At 59.9% G+C, this 24,088-nt stretch overlaps 1 protein-coding gene and 1 long non-coding RNA gene across 4 annotated transcripts; both read right to left on the bottom strand.

Annotated features, from left to right (window-relative positions):
- Positions 1–63: 63 nt before the first annotated feature.
- Positions 64–1,605, bottom strand: LOC115618772. 2 transcript variants are annotated; one of them, XR_003994847.1, is made up of 4 exons: positions 1,506–1,605; positions 774–913; positions 427–530; positions 64–241 (listed from the first exon to the last, which is right to left on the bottom strand). It is a non-coding gene; the product is annotated as an uncharacterized LOC115618772 (long non-coding RNA). The 2 variants fall into 2 exon arrangements; XR_003994849.1 differs by having other exon boundaries at positions 1,309–1,569.
- Positions 1,606–2,603: 998 nt separating this feature from the next.
- Positions 2,604–22,431, bottom strand: GLI1 (GLI family zinc finger 1). 2 transcript variants are annotated; one of them, XM_030510569.1, is made up of 12 exons: positions 22,146–22,431; positions 10,836–11,002; positions 10,573–10,668; positions 9,540–9,735; positions 9,173–9,341; positions 8,993–9,094; positions 8,733–8,873; positions 7,968–8,117; positions 7,121–7,285; positions 6,458–6,706; positions 6,061–6,337; positions 2,604–5,521 (listed from the first exon to the last, which is right to left on the bottom strand). In XM_030510569.1, exons 2-12 carry the CDS (start codon positions 10,930–10,932, stop codon positions 3,285–3,287), a joined length of 3,879 nt encoding a protein of 1,292 aa, XP_030366429.1. In that variant the 5' UTR covers positions 10,933–11,002; positions 22,146–22,431; the 3' UTR covers positions 2,604–3,284. The 2 variants fall into 2 exon arrangements, with proteins under 2 accessions (XP_030366429.1, XP_030366430.1); XM_030510570.1 differs by having other exon boundaries at positions 8,993–9,091; positions 22,146–22,222.
- Positions 22,432–24,088: the final 1,657 nt, after the last annotated feature.

The raw sequence follows: 24,088 nt of genomic DNA, 5'->3' as shown, positions 1-24,088 counted from the left end.
GCCTCCCCTCCAGGGCCCTCTCACAGTCCCTCACCCAGTGCAAAAGGAGCGCAAACACAGCTCTGAGGCCAAAGGAGACAACAAGCAGGATTTATTTAGTCACACACATAACAAGTTACACGACTGAGCGTGCTCCGCAGCTCTGGACCTGTCCCTGGGACACCTCAGCAGTGGGTCACGGGGCCACTCCAGTCACTCCAACAGGGAATGGACAGATATGGATGTGTATCGGGACAAGGAGCTGGAAAAGGAAAACCAGCTATGGACAAAAGAAAAGAGGGAGAGGGAGCAGGACACAAGAAGAGGACAAGTACAGGGGACCAAAACAAAAATCACAGCTGCATGGGAAAGAGAGAGGCCCAGGGAATGGATAGGGGGAGACCAGGACACACAAAAAACAACAGGGTCCAATGGCTCAGGACTCACCGCAGCTCCTGCCACTGCCAAAAGAATTTGACAGTTCAGATGCTTCTTTCTACTTGTCCCGTCCCTTCCCCTTCCATGGCTCATGTCGCTGGGCTGTCCTCCACCTAAGAAAGCACATGGGCGTCACAAAGCTCATGCAAGACGAGGCTTCCAACACACACAGCCTTGCTTGCACGTGTCCTGCGCGGCCATACCGTGCTGGAGGCAACACATACACAACCCTCAGTGCACTTCAGCGCTCTGGCCTGCTTTGACCTACGAAGAGGGAGCCTTCCACACCCAGAGACGCAGGTTCTCTCTTGCCAGGGCACTGCCAGATTGACGGCATTCCATTTCTTCTTCTTTACCTTTCTTTGGCCTCTCCACCTTCAGCTCGGACCCATCCGCAGCCAGTAAGCGCTCCCTCTTTGCCTACACAAGCCTGAGGCAGGCACAGTCAACAGCGTCCCCAGGGGCAGAACGGACACCCACACCCTCAGCGTGGTCTCTGGGACAGGGAAAGAAGCAGCAACGACCATTATTACCAAAGATTACCCCTGGCCAGAGACCCTCCTCCCACTGGGGCTTCTTACGGCACATTCGAGGTCCAGGGCTTGGGGCAATGGGAAAGGCTCCTGAAGGGGTGAGCAGGGCCACGATAGGCTCCGGGGGACCACTGGAGGGTGTCCGCCTCCTTCCCCCTTCCCTCCCATCAGCTCTCGGGGAACTCCCCGTGGCTGCCCTGACCCGCCTCACCTCCAGCTGACCGGGACCTTCCGCACCGGGTGGCTTGGAGCTTCCCGTTCCCCCACTCCCGGGAGCCAGCGGGCAGGAGACGCCCCTGCGCCAGCCGAAGGGGCTCGCTCGTCCCGGCCTCGCCTCCCCGATAGCCTCGGCCCTCACCTGCCGCCGGTGCCGGGACCCGCGCCCTGCGCGCCGCCATCCTGCTCCGCCCGGGCACTGCGCGTATGCGCCGCACGCCGCCGCCGCGCCGCAAGGACCAAAACCCGGCACCGCGAAAGCTGGGCTGCGGCCACGGGACAGCAGCACCCGCCGGCACCGCGAACACCGGTGGAGCGGCAGCGGCGGCATTTCTTTACCGGGAGACAGCACCGAGCACGCAGAATCACGACACCGCAACCGACGAACAGCAGCGGGGACTATAAGAGCGCAGCCGCGCGTGCGTGGAGCCCAGGCTGCACTACTGAATTCTGACCACGGGATGGCAGCAGCGAGAGGGGCTCAGCGCCGCACCGCGCCCTCACCTGCAGTATCGAGGTTTGGCCACAGGATGGCAGCACCCGCTCGCTTACTCGGTACCGCGGAAGCAGCGGGGTGACCGGCGGCCGCTCCCCAGCCCCGTTTACAGCCTTCGGGGACAGCAGCTACTTACTGGGGGGACAGCGCCGACGCTTCTCTGCCCCTTTCCCCGGCTCCAGGCACCCCTGGTGTGGGAGCAGGGGCTGGACGTTTACACTTTGGGAGCTGGGGTCTGGGCAGCCTGAGAGAGCTCCCCAAAGAGGCACTATGCGGATGGAGTTTTAGGTTCTAGCCTGGTATGCCTGGCTTCCTTTAGCTACTTTATTCCCTTATGGGAATCTCGAGTCACTTCATAGTTAGCGTACCGCTTTGCGTTTGACTTATGTCGACTTGTTGTTGCCAAGAGGACATTTCCACAGCGGTCCTGCAGGAGGGACAGGGCTCAGAACCATCAAAAGCCCACCCAGACACCCCAGAAAAGCCTCAGAGCAGTCCCAAACACACCCAGACCACCCTGGAGACCCTACAATGAGTCCCCAGCACTTACTGCAGCCCTACAGGTGCCAAGGTGGTGTCCCAGTGCCAAAAAACAAAGCCCAGAGCAGCCAAGATGGTCTGAAGGAAAAGCTTCAGATCCAAACATGGCCCCATAGGCACTGAGCCCTACGTTGAGACAGTGCCTCTGGGCGTACATTGGTCTCACTCTGTTCCTGGACCTGAAGGTCTGCGCCATGGGGGTTCCTCCCCACAACCCCTTCAGTGGGAATCCCTGTGTGGTTGCAGCTAGATCCTGAGCCCAAAGGGGACTGCAAGGCAAAGGCATGAGTAGATCTTGGTCCCAAGGTGAGGGGAAGAGGCAGAGGGGGGCTGTAGAGCTCCTGGCATAGGGGTCCAGCTTGGAGCCCATCTGCAGGGATAAAGAAGCACACAGCTCACACTCCCCTGAGAAAGGGTTTAATGGGGAGGAGAGGCACTGCTGTTCCTTTTAAACAAAAGAAGGGCTGGGGGGATGCTGCAGGAAACATACACATATGCACACTATGTACAGAGCAACACGGCAGTGCCAGGCACCCCCAGCTCCCTACTACCATCCCCGTGGTGGAGAATTGCCTCCCCCTTCTCCCTCCTTGAGCAGGGAGAGGGGAGAGGGGTGGGCTTGCCAAGCCAGGAGTGACTCCAGCCCTGACGAAGACTAGAGTTTAAGAGGTGGACAGTGGGAACATAGAGATGGGGCCTGCCCACATGCCTGGGGAAGGTGGAACTCTTTGGTTTCGACATTAAGGCTGCACAGGGCCACTGTTTCCAAAGGGCCAAGGGAGGCAGAAGAAGGTTCCATGCACTGCAATGGAAGTGCTCAGTAAAACCATTCCCTCCTGGTGCAAGATGTGACCTGAAGCACCCAGTCAGGGTTGTGGCTGTATCTGGGACTCAGCAATGTCCCTCCCCTGAAGAGCCCCACACTCCGAGACCGGAGAAGGGGAGACTCCAGGGGTGTTTGTGTCCCCCCTCCCCGCACATCTGCATGTCAGAAGGGATTTCATGCCTTGGCCCAACTGTGTTTTGGGCCCCCCCACACCCTGGGTTGCAGACATGCCCACCTGATGGCTGGTACCTCCTACTTAGGACAGGGAGCTGAGGAAATGGCTTTCCCCTGCCAGAGTACTCAGCATGGAGCTCATGTCACCCACAGCCATGTTGGCACCACCAGATGCAGGGAGCAGACCCCCAGCAGGGCTTGGGGGCCCCGGCAGCAGTGCAGGCATCTCTGGTTCTTCCACAATGGCAGCAAAGTCAAGGTGCGTATTCTCCAGGTCCAAGGAGTCCAGGCTGTTGGCCACTTGCTCCCCCGAATCCAGGTAGTGATATGAGCTGCCTTTGAGCCCTTCCGAGCTCCCACCATAATGCCCAGGACCCCCACAGCTTGCTGCCATGTGGTCCAGCAGCTTCTGCCCACCTTTGCCCATGTGTGTGCCCTGGCCTGGGTAATAGAACAGGGCATTACCGGGCCCCTCAAGTGTGGGGCGGGCAGGGAGCAGGCGAAGCACACGCCGGGAGCTGGCGTCCACTCCCTCATAGGAATGGCTTGGCTGAGACAGGTTGCCTGCATAGTTCAGACTGTTTTGGTGACCATGTGGTTTAGGGCCACCAGGCGGATGCGGCACTACCTCAGGGTTGAAGCACGGGGCATTTAGGAGGTGTTGGGTCTCCGGCAGACCCTGCGGGTTCTCTGGTTTGGCTTGGTAACCAGAGCACTTGGGGCTGAGGTACCGCGGTGCCTGCATGGCTTGGCACTGCCCAGGTTCAGTGCCCAGGCGCATGGCAGCCTCCCCTCCCTTGGAGGCTAGCTGGTCTCCCCACATCAGAGCCTGCTGGGCCTGCACATAGCTACGGACCATCACTTCTTTGGTCTGCACGGTGGGGGTCTGGTCTCTTCTACCACTTGGGCTCAACATGCCCATATAACTGACGGGTGCCTGTTCCTCAGACTGGTAACCTCCAGGCCCTACGTTCCTGGCTTGGCCAAATGATGCTGGAGGCTGCATGTGCCGAGCAAGTTTGGGGTTCTGGCAGGGAGCAAGTGCTGGGGTAGGTGCTGGGTAACGCTGCTCAGATTTGATCTGTAGTCGATTAAGATGGTGCCCCCCAGGAAATCCACTGTCCTGGCACGAGCTCACAAGTTTGGGTTGCTGCCCACAAGAACTGGGCAGTGGGTACTCGGTGCTTTGATGGTGAAAGTGTGGCCCAGACATGGCACTGACACTGGACTGCCCAGAACTCATCTCCAGATTGCTTTGAGGAGGCTCATCCCATGGAGCTGGCATGGTCCCAGTGCCAGCATGCACACTGGTGAAGTGCTGGTTCACCTGGCACGGCGGGAGGGAGAACTCAGGCTGAAGTAAGCCCTCCTCCATGTCCCTGTGGCCTCCTGGGTTCAGCTGCATACACGCCATGGTCCGGTGGGTGCTGCCATAGAGGCCTTCACACTGGAGCTCCACACCCGTCCTCTGGCATGGGAAGCTTTCCTCAGGGTAGTCCAAGTACTGCTCCATCTCTAGCAAGCCAGACTCTGTGCCTGGACCCTCTCTGCTCACGCTCTCCATGAAGGCATTCTCACTGATGCTGGGCGGGCGCGGGGAGAAGCCATGGTGCTGAAGGTTGGCATCAGAATCACCCAAGGGCTGCAGAGCAGTTCTGCCCGCTCCTGGCACACTGACGTTACCCACGCTCTTAAAACGATGCACCTTGGGCACAGCATGAGGGTTGGCCATGCTCCGGGAAGGGTCGCTGGCCCGCCGCACACCATTCCGAGGCACAAAGTGAGGGGGGACACTGCCTGCATAGCCAGGGGAGTCATTGGAACTGTGCCTTCGCAGCAACCCATTGGCAAGGAAGCGGGGTTCAGCTGGCCCAACGCAGTCCCCAGCGAAGCTGTTGTGGCCACCCATGCCCACCCGCTCCACACTGGGCAGCGGGGTCGGGGGGGGACCGCCTGTGGCTGCAGCGTATTTGGCCTTGAGACGGTAGCGCTGGGCTGGGGTAAGGCTGCCCACACCCGGCAGCCCCCCACAGTGGCTTGCATCACTGGAGCGTCGGGATTCATCTGGAGAGATGGGGTCGTAGCCATCCGCCAGGGCTGTCCCGCCGGGCATTGCCCCGGCCTCACAACCTAGGTATGGGCCAGCCAGGTACGGGGACACCAGGGATGAGCGCCGGCTCACAGTGTAGGCTGAGCTCACGGTGCTGGTGGCACTGCTGCGGCGCTCGTTCAGAGGCATGCCCATCTCTGCTGCTGACAGCTCCACGATGCGCCGGTGCGAGGCGGCTGCCGGCGGCCTGGGGATCCCAGGCAGCTCCCCTGGAAAGAAAAGGAGGAGTTACACGAGGGAGTTAGGACACAGCGTGGCACCAGTGGTCAGAGGAGGAACACGCAGCCACCTCCAGGACCAGGATGTGGCCTCTTCCGTGGTTAGTGCCTGTCTAGGATAGGAAGCAGATTCAAGTGGTGGCAACAAAGGGGGGGCAGAAGATCATTTAGAATCATTTAGGTTGGAAAAGACCTTTAAGATCACCGAGTCCAAAGATGGGGCAGAAGATCATTTAGAATCATTTAGGTTGGAAAAGACCTTTAAGATCACCGAGTCCAAAGATGGGGCAGAAGATCATTTAGAATCATTTAGGTTGGAAAAGACCTTTAAGATCACCGAGTAGAATCATTTAGGTTGGAAAAGACCTTTAAGATCACCGAGTCCAAAGATGGGGGCACACCACAGATATGGGATCCACCACTACTGAAAGGAAGGTGTGGAAACCTCTCTGGCTGCAAACCAGACTTCTCTTGACACGGTGCCCATGGGACTGGCCCCGCATCCGGGTGGGAGGGAACCACAGTCTCACCGGCTCCGGGGATAGCTGGCAAATTCAGGCCCTTGGTAGCTGATGGCTTCCTCATCTGCTTCAGTTTGTCAATGCGAAGATTTTCTAGCTTGTGGAGGGCCATGAGCCCTGAGGTGCCCATGGGCTCACCGGGCACATCCTCCAGCGTGGACAGATCCTCGTAGCTCCCACCAGCGTTGCCCGCCATCTCCACCCCACTGTCATTATTGGTGGTGCTGCCAAGGGGGGAATGGCCGCTGCTGCACGATGACTGCCCGCCTGGGCTGGGCTGTGGCTTCTAAGGGGTACCCAAAAACATTAACCAAGGAAAAGGGGGTCAGACATCCACTACACACAACACACCCAGCCAGACGTGGAGAGATGACTCCCCTCCCATGCAAACACCCCAGCTCCTTACCAAGGCCAAGTCAGGCATCAAGAGTTTGCCATCATCCTTCTGGGCCTCAGCAGGGCCATTTGTGTCTTTCTCCTGCTTCATTTCTGGGGGGCCACTGGGGGTGGGCAGTGCACGACCTGGCATCACATCCCCTCGGTGTTTCTTGGTGACGTGGGCATCAGGGCCATGCACTGTCTTCACATGTTTGCGCAGCGAACTGGGGTCTGTGTAGCGCTTGGTGCAGCCTGGAATCTTGCACACGTAGGGCTTCTGTGAGGACACAGTGGAAGAAAGGTGTTGGCTTTGACCAGAGACCCCTCCCAACAAAGCAGTAGCTGGGCATGAAATAAATACCCTTCCCAACCCTCTCAAGTAGGCCCAAAAATTGAGGGTAGGAAGGGATCCAAGAGGCTGAATCCCCTTGGGACGGGGGATGTTAGGTGCTACAGCAGGGCCTTGGAGGAGGTCACAGCGAGCTGATGAAGAACACAAGGACAGTGCTCCTCAGGAGGGGTTAAAGGGACCCTAGTGGGAATGCAAGTGATGGAGGAAAGGAACAGGGGCCATCCTTTATTAGAACATGCAAGGAATTGGGGCACACAGGGAGCTTTCAGAGTACAGGACTACTAAGGAGGCATATGGGGAGCACAAAGGGGTGCAGAAGAGCCCCGGATAGGTCAGTACCTCATTGGAGTGAGTGCGGTTTTGATGCTTGGCCCGGTCAGAAGCATTGGAGAAGGCCTTGTTGCAGCCCTCGTGTTCACACACGTAGGGTTTTTCACCCGTGTGTGAGCGCAGGTGGGTCTTGAGGTTCTCCAGGCGTGAGTAGGCTTTGTTACAGCCCTCGAACTGTGCAGGCAAGTAGGGTGAAACATGCCACACACCTTCAACAGACCCTGTACTGCATCACCCCACACAGCACATCTGCCAGGGACACTATCACACCTCCCAACCAAAGCACAACACATCTGCCCTCCTTCACGCGCGTGTCCTCCCACCGCCGCATGGCTCTTTACCCTTCTGGCTATGTCTGGCTACCCTTCTCTCCACGCACTGGCCACCCAGCTCTGCTGTAGCCAGCCCGCTCTGTACCTCTTTACCTCATGCTGTGGCACTGATCACAGGCTCTGGCCTGCCACACATGAACTCCACTCCATCATAGAATGGTTTGGGTTGGAAAGGACCTTAAGATCATCCAGTTTCAACCCCATCCCATGGGCAGGGACACCTCACGCTAGACCATGTCACCCAAGGCTCTGTCCAACCTGGCCTTGAACACTGCCAGGGATGGAGCTTTTACCACTTCTTTGGGCAACCTGTTCGAGTGCCTCAGCACCCTCACGGTAAAGAACTTCTTCCTTCTATCTAACCTTATGCACTACCGTGCTCATGTCCCACCTCATTTTCCCCACCACAAGCCATTTCTCCCTCAATGCCATAACCCAGGCCAGCTCCCACCCTGCCCCGAGCTGTGCCAAGCGCAAGGCACCGCAGCTTAGCTGAGGCTTTGCAAAGGCCCATGCCAGCTCACCGTGCACTTGTGAGGTTTCTCGCCTGTGTGCCGTCGCATGTGCACCACCAACATGTACTGAGCCTTGAAAGGTCTCTGCTCCCGGGAACATGCTGCCCAGTGGCACACAAACTCCTTCTTTTCCCCATGGATGTGCTCATTGTTGATGTGCTGAGGAGAGAGGGGCATCACTGGTGGCATTGAGGAATGCACCAAAGATTCAGGGAGATACAGGTGTCTTAATAGAATATTATGAAAGAAATGGACACAGAAGGACTGGGGTGGTGGCTGGAGACACAAGGGGTTAGGTGAAAACGGAGTAGTCAGATATCTACAGGAGGCAATGGATACAGGAGGTGGTTGGGGGCTATTCTGGGAGGACCAAGAGAAGACACAGGGGTCCAGGTGGTCTGAGGTGTGGTGAAGGGGATATAGAATAGTTGTAATGTCTGCAGGGAGACAAAGAGCAAAGGAGGAAGTCTGGAAGCATCAGTGGTTCGTGAGAGCTGCCCCAGGCGTGAGGAAGGCCAGACAGGATGCTCCCCTTAGGGACATGGTACGGGAGGGTCACGGGGAACTTGCCCACCAAAAGTGGAGGATGCACGTCCCTCCCTTCCTAGGGGCAACTTCCAACATCGTGCAACAGCGTGGTGAGTTCTCCAGGTAGGGAGGGAAGCAGCCCAGTATAGGACAGGAGGAGCTGTGGGTGGACACGGAGGTGGAAGACACCCAGAAGCCTGAGGGCACCTTCTGGGCCTGCGTGTACCCAGGCAGGACCTAACTCACATGCACGAGCTGCTCCTGCGTGTCAAACTCCTTGGCACAGCCATCCCAGTAGCAATTGGTTTCATACACAGTCTCAGACTCAGGTTTCCCATCCTCCTTCTCCAGATCTTCCCGAGCATCCAGCATCCCCAGCAAGGGGTCCTGGGGGAGCACAGCCAGGTGAGCACCCCGAGGTACATATTCCTTTTACTGGGAGTGGTGCCAGGGAGGAGCATAGAGCCGTGGGGAAGTGGGGGCGAGTCTCAAGGCCTGGGGAGTACCTGGGTGCCTGTGGAAGCTGGGCTGGAGATGTCACCCTCAGATCTCTCCTCTGGGTATTTGACAGTCAGAGGGCTGCTCAGGCTCCACTCCAACTTTAGCTGCTACCAGGGTGGGGGAAAAGCAGTCAGCACTGAGATGCTCACTGGACCACCGCTGACATGGGCTCAAGGGCCCCTTACCTGGCAGTGTTTGAGGGTCCCACGAGCTGGGGTGTGGTGCAGGAGCCCTGGGCGGGTGGACAGGGGTTCGTAGGAGCTACATGGTGGTGGTGGTGGTGGTGCTGTGTGGCTGTACAGGTGGCCTTGGCCCTTCTGCTGAGCCGGTGGGCTCTGATATCCCAGTGATGGACTGCAAAGAGCAAGAGGGATGAGCAGATGACACCATCAGAGCACAGAACTTTAGGTCTTCTGAGCCAGGGATGCCAGGTTCCCCAACCCACCATCCCACTTCGCTCCCACCTTCCCTAACCCTCAGCCCCAGGCATTCCTCAAGCTGGGAATTGCCATTCAGGCTCCCAGCCTGACAGGCTGCATGCATGGTGCCCACCTGATGGTGCTGATGGAGAGGTGGCCATAGGAGCCACTGGCAGAGGCACAGCGGGAGTTGATGAAGGCAACAAGGGAGTTGGGTGAGGTGCGGATGACTGTCTGCAGGTCAATGCTAGAGTCCGACAGGGGTGAGATGGACAATGCCCGCTTCTTGCCCAGCTTGCCTGCAGCACGGGGCGTTGAGAACCGTGAGCCTGGGATGGCAGCAAAGGGTGAGGGGCACTCCTCTCAGTATGGGTCCTAGGAGGCTGAAGAAACCCCCAAGGACACAATCCTGGTGCATTGGAGCCTAACGGAGTACCCTGACTGTGCCAGTTAGCTTCTGATTTAGAATAGAATGGAATGGAGTATTTCAATTGGAAGGGACTACAGTGATCATCTAGTCCGATTTGGGGCTGACCAAAAGTTAAAGCATGTTATTAAGGGCTCTGTCCAAATAACTTTTAAACAGTGACAGGCTTGGGGCATCAGCCACCTCTCAAGGAAGCCTGTTCCAGGGTTTGACCAGCCTCGCAGTAAGGAAATGCTTCCTCATGTTCAGTCTAAACCTCCCCTGGCGCAGCTCTGAAGCATTCCTACACGTCCTATCACTGGATCTCAGGAAGAAGAGCTCAGCACCTCCCTCTCCACATCCCCTCCTAGGAATGAGGTCGCCCCTAAGCCTCCTTCTCTCCAAACTAGACAAACTTGTTGCTGGTTTTGGACTGTGGCAAGACTCAGAAGTGTCCCCCTTCCCTACCATGGCCACGGGTACCTGAACCCCTTGACATACATGTGCTCCCTACTACAGCTGATATCACCTCAAGAAAAGGGCCTGATCACCTTGGCCACAGCCAACACAAATCCCCCTGTTCACACAGGCACCACTGTTCCAGGAAAAATACCTGAAGGCCCAGCAGTCTCTTCCCTCATCACGGGCTTCACCGTCCCCAGCGCTGCCTGGCCCCCTCAGCACAAACCCTGCACTCCTGACACAGTCATGGAGATGCCTAAACCCCCCGTAGAACCCCATGCCTGCCCAAGGCACTTACCATCACCACTGCCCAGGTGCTCAGCTCCTGGCACCAACCCATAACCACGGTGACCACTCATGAGGTTTGACTGATGGCATAAGGGGAAATCGAGTCCTGGCAGGGGCGAGGAGAAAGACGGGAAGAGCATAAGGGTGGGTGGCACAAGGGCGAAGGAAGTTCCCTGAGCACCCCTGAACCTAAGTACTGAATCTGAAGCCGGGTGCTCCTCGTGCCGTGCCAGGCACTGCTCAGGTGCCAGGATGAGGGGGGCTACAACCGACCTTGTGGTCCCGGGGCACCTGGAGCTATTCCATGGGGTGGGCGCAGGCAGCAGCGCTCAGCATAGCCGCCGCCCGGGGGGCTGACGGGGTTGAACATGTCGCGGCGGGGCCTGGCCAGGCTCAGGAGCACATCGGGTCCTCTCTGCGGGGCTGGAGCCGGTGGGTGCCTAAAGCAGGAAGGACAAGGGTGGGTTGTGCGCCCCGCGCCCGCCAGGGAGCGCCGCAGCACCGCGCTCCGCCGCACCCCGCGTCCGTACCCGCGTCCGCACCCGCGCACCCCCGCACCCTGAAACCTCCCGGCGTGGCCCTGCACTCACCCTCGCAGGGTGCACGACCCTTTGTGCCCCGGCGCAGACCCCTGCCCCATTGCCAAGGGGGCACTGCCAAGGTAGGAAGGGTAGGTGACAACAGGGGAAACCCCGTCACCCACATTTTGGGGCACAGACACGAACAACGAGGGGCTCAGGCAGAGGAACTGGGCTAGAGACCATCTGACTCAGCTTTGGGAACCCTCGCTCTGCCATAGTGGCCCCTGGCATTTATTTTCCCTTGCTCTCTCCCACATGTAGACATCCTGGTGCTCCCCTCCCATCAGGGTGCCTCCCCCTGCCCTAAGGGCTCCCACTTTCTCCCTGGAGCTGGGGGGTGCATTCCCCATACTTTGCTGGATGTTCCTGGAAGGGGGAAGGGAATGGTGCAAGAGGAGATGTCTGTGGGGCCAGGGTGCAGCCCCCACCACATCCCTCTCCTCCTTTGCTGACATTGCAGAGACATAAACCATGCAGAAAGCTGCATGCCTCCAGCGGGCTGGGTGGGGACAGGAGGTACAAGCCATGGTGGTTCTGTGTCACTGCAGCCACCCGGCCATCCACCACCCTCTCCAAAGCAAGGATGTCTGTCCCCAGGCCCCCAGTGCTTGGCAGCCCCCCAGGCACCTCATGGCACGAGCACAGGGGACTTAACACACCCTAGGCACAAGGACCATGGTACAGATCAAACCATTGCCCAGTTCAAGGCTGCCTCTGATAGCTTGGCAGAAGCAGTGACACTGCTGCAGGGTCACCTATCACACAGGTCCCTGGATACTGACTTAGCAAGGTGCCCTCATGCTTAGTGCTGCACTGCAACAACAGTGTCTGTTGCAGGAGGGATGAAATAGGCACACGTGCACCCAGGCGCCCACACTCCAGCACACACATAGGTGTAAAACCTACAAGCCCTAACTGCCAACACAGGAAACTAAAGCTAAACTGAATGGTTAGAATGGTTAGAACCATTCTTTGTCTAAGGACCCAAGCTGGCACAGTGCTTTGCCCTCCTCAATGGGTCCCTGCAGCATCTGCAGGTCCCACCCAGCCCTGCCTTGCTTGTTGGTCCCCACCCTGCCTGCAGGTCAAAACCCTGCCCTGTCCCACCCACAATCACAGCCCTGCCCACAGGGCACTATCACATCCCTGCCTGCAGGTTCCTGTCCCCTGCCTGGGTCCCACTTCCACCAGGCTGCTCTGCCCGTGGTCAGATCTCCAACCACGGCTGCACCTTTGGGTCCCAGCCTACAGCTCCATCCCCACCCATGGTCACTATCCTGCCCCAAGATCCCTGGGGGCATACATGAAGGACAGAAGCTCTGGAAGGAGGAACAACCACAGGGTGGGTGGCACTGGGAACAAGGTCTCCTGTCCCCTCAGCCTCCCCCCATTGAGAGACTAAGGGAATCGCCCCAAACAAGGGGTCTGGGGCAGTGGGAGCCCCTCACCCCGCTGGGAACAGTGCTGGGTTGCATTTGGAGTACGAGGGGGCGAGGGGGGCTGCAATTCTTCCGCATGAGTTGCCCCTTTGAAAGCTTGTCTCGGGGCTTTGTGAGAGTGTCAGCCAGGAAGAATGGGGCAGGGGGGGCAGCAGGGCAAGCAAAGAGGGAGGGAGGAACCCGGGAAGGTGGTGTGGTGCGGGGGACAGGCAAGGGGAAGAGGAACGAGAATATGGGGAGGGGGTAGCAGAGGAGGGGCCTCTTACCTGCCCACTGAACCTGGGCCTTGCTGCAAAGCTTGGGGATTAGCTGCAGGGGAAGCCTCCCATATGCCCCCCACGAAATCTAACCAAGTCCCTCACAGAAGTTCGTCCTGTTGCGGAGTCTCTGCGCACGCAGCTATCCACATGTGTGCACACACAAATGCACACGGATGCATGAACATAAATTTGCACCTATCCAGAGAGCAGCTGGGAGATGATGGGGGTGTTGGAGACCAGCAAAGCCAAAGCCCCCTTGTCTCCCATGCCTGAGAACCATCACCTGAGCTCACGCAGTCTTGGCCCACCACCAGCTCCTCACTCATGTGAGAGCCCACGTTTTGCTAACAGGCAGTGCAGGAACTGTGTGCAGCCACCCCAGCCCAAAGGGGAGGGGGCTGCAGCACCAATGTGACAGTGGGCTCTGCCCTGGGCCCAACTGGTCCCAGCAGCCTCCAGCTCCCGGACTGGGACCTGCTGCCCTAAGCTCCAGGCAGATGGGGCAGCATGTGTGGGGCATGTCCTGCTTCCAGGAAAACGGTTAATGCACCCATCATCTTTGTGATATCCTCTCTCCCTTGCTGACTGTTAGCCTCTTTTCGTGCTATGCCATGCCCAACACGTGCTATATCGCTGCACATGTGAGCATGTGTATACACACCTGCAGAGTGACCACCACGCAAACGCCATGTGCGTGCATGCAGCACCAGAAAACACGTATGTCCAATGGCACACACGCAAAGCTGCCTGTGCATGCGTACAGCACACATGCACGAAAACACAGGTTTACACAAACATGCATGGCATACATGTGGCACACACGCATGCGCAGCACACGTTCACAAATGGGGAACACGCAGGCATGCAGCACAAGGCACGGTACCCCCTTACAACTCCCCGTGCTTGCACACTGTCTCCCTGCCTGGGGTAGTGCCCTCTCCAGCACCCACCACACAGGACTGGGAGCTCAGTGGTGGCTTTGATCCCCACTACCCCTAGTCCCTGGCCAGCCAGGTCCAGAGGGATGGTCAGGGTCCTGCTGTGCCAAGACAGCTTCTCCTTACTGGGCCCAGGCAGAAGGGAGGAGTTTGGCAGGCAGACCCAGCCTGCAAGGGCAGTCTGGAGGGAGCGGGTGCCAGGAGGGCAGGATGGCAGTGATACGGCTCTCCAAGATGCCACACATTTCCCCTGCTGAGCACCAGCATGGCGGGGTGGCTACGCAAGGCAGAAAGCATCACGGCCCCCTCCAAGTCCCAGCTGCTCCCCCCAATGCACGGAGTCCACAGCACATGGTGGGGTGGTTACACAAGGCAGAAAGCATCACGGCCCCCCAACTCCCAGCTGCTCCCCCCAATCCAAAGGGTCCACAGGACATGGTGGAGGGGCAGAAAGCATCAAGACCCCCCCAAGTCCCAGCTGCTCCCCCCAACCCAAAGGGTCCACAGGGCATGGTGGGGTGGCTACGCAAGGCAGAAAGCATCACAGCCCCCCTGGTCCCAGCTGCTCCCCCCAATCCAAAGGGTCCACAGGACATGGTGGAGGGGCAGAAAGCATCAAGACCCCCCAAGTCCCAGCTGCTCCCCTCAATCCACGAGGTCCACAGGGCATGGGGGGGGGGCAGAAAGCATCACGGCCCCCCAACTCCCAGCTGCTCCCCCCAACCCAAAGGGTCCACAGGGGATGGTGGGGTGGCTACGCAAGGCAGAAAGCATCACAGTCCCCCTGGTCCCAGCTGCTCTCCCCAGTCCACGGGGTCCACAGAGCGGGGGGGGGGGCAGAAAGCATCAAGACCCCCCAAGTCCCATCTACTCCCCCCAATCCAAAGGGTCCACAGGGGCTCCCCGGACCCCAGCGTGCCCCTTAGCAGGCGAAGCAGGAGGGGGCCGGCGGCGCAGGGAGCCAATGGGAGCGGGCCCGCGGCTCGCCCACCGCGGCGCTGCCTCCCCCGCCCGCCGCACACCGCCGCGGCCCACCCAAGTCGCAGCCTATGGGCATAAATGTGAGAGCCAGGCGCAGCCGGGATGGAGGGAATCTTCCCTCGGCCTCCTCCTGCCAAGAAACTCAAACTGAAACACATTCCTCCTCCTCTCTGCCAAGAAAACAAGGAGCGCAGCCAGCGGCAGCAACAGTTGAAGCAAGGGCTGGCTCCAGACGCCGAAACGCCGGCGCAGGAGGGGGTCAGGGCTGGCCATCCCCCCCGCCTCCTTCCCCCCACCCCAGCTCCTTGCCTTTTATTTCCTGCAAACACATCTAAAATGTGTCATCTGGCTCCAGTTTCCTGAGGACACTGGGGAACAGGGAAGGGGAGAAAGGAAAGGAGACAGAGAAGGCGCAAAAGGCAGAGAGGGGGAAGGAGATGTAGTGGGCTTGTACCACGGGATGCCAGCGCTGATGGGTGGTGGGGCAGAGGTGGCAGGGAGGATGACACACCGATACGGGAATCACACACCCTTGGGAGACCTGGTTGTGTGTGCACCCACCACACGCTGCACCGGGGCAGACCCCCAGCCCAGCTCCCACCTCGCACCACGGGTGCTCCCGGCTCCCCACCAGCCCAAACAGCCCCTGGGCCAGGCAGCCCGCAGCAGTGGGTGCACTGTGGCACAGCAGGGTGGCTGCCACCCAGCCCAGCACACAGGAGAGCCAGGGGTCCCTATCTGCGCATCGGCATTGTCCCCATCCCCTCCTGCCCCGGGCCCAGCCCCGGTAGGGTTAACCATCCTGGAGTCCCACTGTGGAGGAATGTGATGTCAGGGTTGGATTAGCCCATGCGGCCTCGATCCCAGCCACGATCCCAGCCCATAGACCAGCAGCGCTGAGCTGTGTGTGGCACAATCCATCAACCCGCCCAGCACAGCCCCCAGCATGGGGGGCCTGGAGGAGGGCTCTGTGTGTGCATGCGTGGGGGCATCTGGGTTTCTGTAAGTGCGCGTGTGCGAATGCACAAGTTTGTCCATATGTGTTTGCATGTGCGGAGAGGGATTTGTGTTTATGTGTATGTTTTTGAGGGGGGGAAATGCTTGTGTGTATGTACTCACAGATGTATGTGTTTGTATGCGTGCTTGCACGTGTGCTTGTGCGTGTCTGCATATGAGTGGAACGTGCGTATGTGCATGTGGGGAGCTACGACATGTTTGCAGGCCCAGTCACCCCAAACCCTCACTCACTGATGAAGCAGAGAGAGGCAGAGAGCAGGACCCAGCAGTATGGAAGGGGCTGGGGGAGGTGGGTACCCCAGGAAGCCGCCACTGTACATCCTTTTCACCCCCTCAAGGAGAGGTGGGCTCTAGCCCCATGACAGGCAAACCACTGAGCCGTCATCTCTACCATCTTGTGACCCCAGGTCAGCCACACGCCCAATTGGTTTAACCCTGTAAGGCCTTAGGAAAAACATTGATCTGGCTTAAGATCTGCCCTCCTGCACCGGGGCAGCAGTTCAGACAGCAGGTCTGCAGGCACAGAACAGAACACAGCAGAGGGTCAGGCTGGGCTGCAGCAATGTAGCTGGAGCAGAGCTGCTGGGGAGCCCATGCGGTCATCCAGGACCAAGGGGACACATCACAGGGCAGGGAGGGTCTGGCAGGGTCAACACTCCTCCAAGCTACGGTGTCTCCTGCCCACGGTGCAGCCTCAGCCAGCACCCAGGGAAAGGCCACTGACAGCGAGGCAAAGATGGTGAAATCCCCTCCTGGAAGAAGCCCCTTTCCCTGCCGTGGGACCAGGTAGGGGCCAGGACAAGGCGGTCTGCGCTGGGAATCTGTCTCCCCTGACCCCACAAGCTTTCTCATCTCTGCCTCCAGCAGAAGTGATGCGCAGACCTCCCGCCCAGCTGCCTCGATATGCATCTGACCCCACTGTTAGGCCAGGCTTTAGGGCAAGCCCAAGCTCCTCCGCATGGGGCAGCTAATCTGCCCAGGACTGCAGCTGCCACAAAGCGCATTGCTTCAGGTTCAGGGGGTCTGAAAGGGGACGATTCAGGGTCATGAACCCATGCTGGTGTGAGCTGCCAAGCTCGTTCCAAGGTGGTCCCTTGCCTGGAAAAGATGAGGCAGGGAAGAACCAACTTCAGGGGAAGTTTACATGTGTGTGGAGGGAAAGGGGCAGATACATCCATGACAGAAGAGATTCAGGACATCCTCCACTCCCTCCCTTCTCCAGCCCCTGCTGCCACCTTCCTTCTCCACCCCACACCATTATTCCTCTCTGCCCTTCACACCACTTCCAGTAAGGACCAGAGGTCCCTCCCCAGCACACCCATCCCTCCAGCAGCACAGCCTTATGCAAGCCACCGAACACCACCACCCATCCACCTCACCTCAGCAGGGGGCCAAACAATCCAGCCCCTCGCTTCCACATGCATCCACACCCACTCATGACCATGCACTGACATGCCTCTAGACACGTTAACACATGTTAACACACGTGTGCTTGGGGAAGAGGGGAACAACGCAGGGGCGCAGCCCCGGCTGCCTGGTCTCCCGGGGATCCCAGGGCAGAGCCAGCCCATGGAGGAGGGCTGCAGAGTGGGAGCTCATAGCTCCGTGCTCCCTGTGCCTGTTTCCCCCATAAAGCAGGGCCTGCTGACCCTCAACCACAAGCTGAGCCACTCAGGAAGCCGTAGGAAGCCGTGGCAAGCCGGGCAGGAGTGGTGGTGCTTGATAGGTGGTCCCAGGGCAGGCAGGCGATTGTCATGGGCTTGCGTGTTATTTGCTTTGGCTGCCAGCACACACACACTAACCCCTGCAAATTGCTCACATAAAGCCATTTCCCTGGCCCCTACCTCCATTGCGCTGGAGTCGGGGGTAAGATTTTGGGGTGAGGGTAAGGGGGGGTGCACACATGGCAGCAGCTGCTCGAAGGAATTTTTATGTTTCCCCTTTCCTTCCCAGTGCTGGAGGGAAGCAGCAAAATTGAACATGTGGGACCCATAAAAGCCCAGCTCTGAGTCATGGCTGTGGGAGTCCCTGCCAGTCATTATTCCTTCCCATGGCATGAAGGCATCATCCCCAACCCAGTCCCATGGAGGGACACCCCCAGAACAGGGGCTGCAACACAGGAATTCCTGCTGTCCCAAGGGAGAGGAGGCAGGGCACGGCAGGCAGCAGGGCTGCAGTGTCATCTGCCCTCTCACCGCGCTCAGGGTAGTTCACAGAGCCTGTTCCCACCCCAACAGCTCCATCCTGCAGGATTCCTCAGAAGATGGGAACAGGAGGATGTGCAGGACCTGGCAGAGACTTCAGCAGCCGTTAAAGGATTAGATACACAACAGCAACCCCTTTTAATCTGTGGAACTGCCTGGCTCTTGACATGCCAAGTGCAGAGCGTGGTAAGCACAGCACTGGGGGATTTAGGAAGCGTAAGTTGCTCCTCCTTTGGGGCAGGAGCCCCCTCTGTCTGCTCAAAGGTGGTGGTGGGGCTGTTCCCCAATGTCCTCAGCAATCCTGTGCCCGATGGGACTCTTTAGGCTCTCCAGAAGTATCTGCCACTAATAGAGGTGGGTGCGCAAACGCCTGCTTTCCTGTTCCTTGCCTGGAGACCTGTGATGTCCATACATAGAGCCCCATCTCTGCCACTATGGGGGGCACCAATGAGGGCTTTGCTCCCCCTAGATGAGGGTGGGAGCTGGATCGTGGGATCACACCACATCTGGAAACATGCCCCCACCCTCAGCCTCAAAGCTGGATGCAGCAGGGCTGAAATCTGACTCTGGTTTTGCTGCTTGTTCCCACTTGGAGGCAGCTATTTTATCAGCTGTTCACCTTGTTATTCTGCAGCTTCTGAAGGGGTTTGATGTGCCGTAAGGACTGGGGTGTGTACGCTGTGAGGATCTCTGTAGAAGAATCCCTTTCGTCTGGCCAAGGACCCACCCAATAGACCTTTTCCATTTATCAAATCACTGGGATTGCTAAACACCAGCAAAAGCATAAAGAGAAACTAAGGCACACAGATAGAGAGACTCCAGTGCCACGGATGCAAGACACCAACCAGGCAGAGAACTGTGCACACATGCATACCCGTACGTATGTACGCACGCAAACAGACCCATCTGTATACATGTCCATAGGGGATGCTCTGGGTGTAGGAGGATTGCTCTCCCTTCTGACCAACTACCATACACTTAAGGTTTCCCTCTTTTAGTATGCTGGATGGACAAGAACAGGCCCAGTGGCCTGTAGAAGGAAGGAAAGACAATACCACAAATCCTTTTGTGAAAGCTGACAAGGCAACAAGAAAGCTGGAGAGGGGCTTTGGACAAGGGATGGAGGGACAGGCCAAGGGGAATGGCTTTAACCTGCCAGAGGGGAGATTGAGATGAGCTCTGAGGCAGAAGCTCTTCCCTGGGAGGGTGCTGAGGCGCTGGCACAGGGTGCCCAGAGAAGCTGTGGCTGCCCCATCCCTGGCAGTGTTCAAGGCCAGGTTGGACACAGGGGCTTGGAGCAACCTGCTCTAGCGGAAGGTGTCCCTGCCCGTGGCAGGGGATTGGAACTGGTTGAGCTTTAATGTCCCTTCCAACCCAAACACATCCTGGAAAGCAAGTGCCAAGCTTCCCTCCCCAAGCCTGAGCTCAACACCCGCCTCTCCTCAGGCTGCCCCAACACAACAGCACAAGGTATCTGCGCTGAATCACTCCCCCGTTGGAAACTTCTCTGCTCCAGGGAGATTCTGACTGCTCAGCCAGATCCAGCACCGGGAGGGGAATGCAGTACTGAGTTTGTTCCACTATCTCCCACCAGACCAGCTACAGAGCCTGGCAATCTTCGGCTCCCAACCTGCTCCTGATTCTCTGCTTGTTGTTGTGACGGAAGACCCTTGAGCATGGGGGAGACGAGGACCACCACATCCCCCCTTCTCCCCCCTGGCAACCAGTGACTTGGCTACAAGCAAATCCCCGCTCAGCCTCACAAGCCCACTCATGAGCACTACTGGGAGCTCACGCATGCAACTGGGCTGGGATGAGGGTATGCACTGGTGGGCTCAGGTCGGTATGTGCCAGGCTCCTCAGAGGTGCCAGCATCCTTGGGAGCTGAGGAATTTGGGGGTCCTACAAAGCACATGGAGTTTTGGTGTGGATCTGCTCCAAGGTCTCAATTTCCAACAGACTCCCCTTGCCCTCGAAGACCCTTGCTGAGTGACAGTGACCTTCACTGTGCTGGCAAAAGGCTGAAGGGAGGTTGAGGACCAAACCTCAACAGAGACATATGCATCAATCAACCAGTTTTGAACATCCCACAATGGCATGGAGGGGACAGTAGGTGCCTTTGCCATCCCCTGTTCTCCACAGAGGCAGCTTCTGCCTCAGCTGGACACAGCAGACCCAGCCACACCGGGAAGTTTTCCTAGATCTGAATTACTAAAGGTGAAACTTCATCCGGCTGCTTCCTCTTCCCTTTCCCTCAGCCTGCCCCTGCACCAAATCTCAGCGCCCACCCTCGGGATGCTGCACCCATCAACTCAGGTTTGCCACACGCAGCCTACAGAGCAGGCTGGGGGAAAACTCCAGTATCCGGGTATCCAGCAGCATCCTCTGGGCCCCCACATCCCTTCCAGCGCTGGTTACTGGACCCTGGCTGTGGTTGGAGTAGCCACTAGTTTCCCAGACCCCAAACACAGCATTGCAAATGCCACAGCCATGCAGCCTCAGCTGCCGGCCCCTCCATCCTCATAGAAGAGGTGCAGTCCTCGGTGCCAAGTGCCGCCTGTTCTGGTTAGGGACCATCTGGACTTCACATGTGTGAGCGGGGCCAGGCCTCAGAGAGGGTCATTCTCCAGAGAGATGCTTCCTCTGCCTTTAGCCTTCCTGCACTCCCGGCTCACTGAGGGCTTGGTGTGCTCTGGGGGTGCCTTGCAGGCAGCTCTGGTCAGACCCAAAGTGGCCGCATAGGCTCAGTTAGCTCATGCTCAGCTGCAAACAGGGCTGACCAGGTCTCACAATGCCCTGCTCAGGGGTTCCTCATGCTGACAATGCCAGTTCCCTCCCACTCCTCCATGCCATGACCGACCCTGGCCAGCCTGCTCTGCTGGCCCCAAACCCCTCATGCCAGTCAGGGAGTGATGTAGAGCTGACGCCTGAACCCAACAGTCCTGGAGGATTTAAAAAGTCGGCCAAAGGGTCAGCATCCAATGGGACACAGACGGCACATGGAGCCCTCTGCCAGAGAGGTCAAGCCTGGCCCCAGCCACCGGTGGGCTCGTGTCTGCGGTCCCTCACCCAACTCACCTGCCCCAGCCTCAGCTCTCTGAGTGCTAAAGCCAGCAGCAGTCCTTGTGCAAGCACACTGGAGGACTGACACTCAGAACTGTCACAGGCAAGGACTCGAGGTGCTCCACACGCAAAGTGCAAAAACAGCTCTGCCCTCCCCCCAAAAGCAGAAAGGTTTGTTAAACTCATCTTGGCTCCCTATCCCATGAAAGGCTGGACCAGGTGACCTTTCAAGGTCCCTTCCAACCTGGGCTCTTCTATGGTTCTGGGTTTTCCCAGGCGTGGGACACTTCTGTGGCAGCCTCTGCTACAGCCCACATGGGCAAGGAAGAAGTGCAGCCCCGGGGCCTATGGGATGAGGGCTGGGAAGCCGAGGTGCACCGGGGACCGGGGCATCTTGTCCTGGTTTCTGGGAGGCTCCTTGGGGTGCACAGAATCTCCTTGCCCTTGTGGCCTGGCAGGGCTGTCAGGGGAGCAGCAGGACCCCCTTGTCCCAGCGCCAAATCCTCCTCCCCTCAGAGCCCTCCCAAGGTCCCAGGAACAGCGGGTGCTGTTTGTGGAGATGCAGGCAACTGCGGGGTGCGCGGCCAAAGCAGCCGGGTGCAGAGGCCCACAGGGCGCCCAGCAGAGCCCCAAGTACAGCATGAGTTGCCCAGGGATGGCCGGGAGGTTGCACCAGCAGCGCGGGTGGCACCGCTCACCCTCGTGGGGACAGTCCTGTAGCTGCTGCGTCACTCGGGCCAAGGCTCCGACTTCCACCCGGTCGGGACTCCCGGTCCAGCACTGCCCACCCGGAGCGCTGGGAGCGCCCCGCTCCCTCCCGGGCTGCGAGGGGTCACCGGGCCGGCGCTGCCACCCACCCGGGGCACGAAGCGAGGCGGGAGCGGGAGGGTGTGGGAGTAAGCATGAGGATACGTGACGGGGAACGCGGCGGGGCCCGGGGCGCTCTGTCCGGCTCTGATTCAGGTTCCCCCCGCTCTTGCCCCCAGCGCCGATGGGACGCGGGAGCAGGACGGGGTCCGGCGCGGCGGAGGGTCTGGTGCCATCCCGGCTCCCGCGGGGAGCTCCCTACCCGCGGCCCCGACCCGCCCGACGGCTCCTACCTCCGGGCGGCTCCGAGAGCGAGGCGGTGGGTCCCGCGGCTCCGCACTCCCCTCCCGTTCCCCGGCTGCGGCTGCGACTTGGTCCGGGCGAGAAGCGGCACATCCAGGGGGACCCCGGTGGGTGGGCGGGCGGGACGGGACGGCGCGGCGCCCCCCGCACTTCCCGGCCCGCCCCGGGCGCCCGGAGAAAGTTGCCGGAGCCCCCGCGGGGGCGGCGCGTCCCGGCACAACCGGGCGGCGGGTCCCGCTCCGCCAACTCGGGCGGCGGCGGCGGCGGCGGCGGCGGCGCCGGGCGCGCTCGGGACGGAGACCCCGGCCGGGAACGCCGCCGGCTCCAGCCACCCCGAAAACCCGGGCTGGATCCTCCCGCAAGCGCGCACGCGGGACACGCGCGCCCGCCGCGGCCCTGCACACGCGCGGGGCCCCACGCACGCCGGCCGCCCCACACTCGCAGCCACACGCATATACACACACGCACACACGCGTGTGCACCCATGTCCGTGCACGGGTGCACCGCGCCCCGAGGCCCAACGGCAGGCGCCCCGCCGTGTGCCTTCGTGTGCACGTTTGCACACATCAGCACGTGCACGGGGGTGGGCACACACACGTGCACCTGTGCATGAGTACGCAGGGTATGTACATGGTGCACACACGCATCCGTGTATACCCGTGTGCAAGAAGCACACGCGAGCGAGTTTGTGCGCGTGCAAACAGGCGTGCAAACACCCCACGTGCACAGTGCATGCCAATGCATAGAGCGCAAGCACGGCACGTACATACACGCAGCATGTGCAGCCACCAGTTGACAGGGCCAGGGGCTGGCAGTCGCCCTGGGCCTTCACCCCAGCCGTGAGAGGCCAAAGCATCCAGGGGCAGTGGGCACAGATCTGGGACCGCCTCCAGGCTGGCACCCCGCAGCCGGGCAGCGTGGGCCCAGCACCTCCAGTAGCCTGGGTACCACAGGAGACGCTGACAGAGCCTGCCCCAACACCCCGGCATCGCTGAGTGGAGACCACCCTCACCAGTGCTGGACCCACCATCCAGCCAGAGCCCGTATCTCTTGGGAGACCCCCGGCACAAAGGGAGCTGGCGCCCCGGGGAGCGCCGAGCCGCCCATGGTTGGGGGGTACTGCCGGCTGTGGGGAGTGCGACACGCATCATCTCCTGGCCATGACACCGCGGGGCAGGACCCTCATGACAGGGAGAGAACTGCCGGCTGGTCCCCCCTCCCTTCCGCGGTGCACCGGGGCAGTCCTGGTGCCTCAGCCGGCCGCGATCGGGCATCGCCCTGCCCACCCCGCAGCATGTACCGACCCCCGATCACCCCAGCACCCCTGGGACCCCGGCCAAGCCCCCACGCTACCCGGCCGGGCTGCGGGAGCACGGGCAGCGGCGGGGGCCGGGACCGAGCGCCCGCGCCCCAAGGAGCGGGCTAGGCGCCTCCTGGTGGCGACCGGCGGAGCCGCCTCCCCGTCGCAACCGCCTCTCCGTTGCAGCGCCCGTGGGCGCTCGGGCACGGCCCCGGGGCGCCGCGGTGCCGTTCCTCCTGCCCTCGCCTGGGGACCCTGCTCCTCCCTTGCTCTGTCCCTGCCCCATTTGCCCTCATCCTCTCGTCCTGAGCGCTGGGAAAGCTAGTCTGAAGCCACGACGCTCCCCTGGACAACACATACTCGGGCCCAGACGGGACCCTCGGGACCCCCGTGGGCCCGCGGGCTGGAGCGGGGCTGAACCGGGAGAGGGGCTTGGACAAACGCTGTTCCCAAGGGCTCCCGCGGGCACAGGGCCTGCTAGGAGGGAGCACATGCCCCACCTTGTACATGCTCAGCTCCCTGGGTGACCCCGGGTACACTTTTTGCAGGGACATGGGTGTTCTCACCCTACCCCAGTGCTCAACTGCTCCTACCAGCTTCATCCTGCTCTCTGGGATGACACTGCCTGTGTCG

Source organism: Strigops habroptila, chromosome 23 (genome assembly GCF_004027225.2).
Source record: "Strigops habroptila isolate Jane chromosome 23, bStrHab1.2.pri, whole genome shotgun sequence".
Lineage (NCBI taxonomy): Eukaryota > Metazoa > Chordata > Aves > Psittaciformes > Psittacidae > Strigops > Strigops habroptila.
The sequence above is the reverse complement of the archived record's forward strand: the minus strand, read 5'-3'. Positions and strand labels throughout refer to the sequence as shown.

Excerpts from the sequence above, each read along its gene's own strand:
- GLI1 (XM_030510569.1), bottom strand. The coding sequence starts at position 10,932 with ATGTTCAACCCCGTCAGCCCCCCGGGCGGCGGCTATGCTGAGCGCTGC. Across the intron at positions 10,669-10,835 it reads AGGTGCCCCGGGACCACAAG|GACTCGATTTCCCCTTATGC; the intron begins GTCGGTTGTAGC and ends CGCCCCTGCCAG. Across the intron at positions 8,118-8,732 it reads CGCAGGAGCAGCTCGTGCAT|CACATCAACAATGAGCACAT; the intron begins GTGAGTTAGGTC and ends CTCTCTCCTCAG.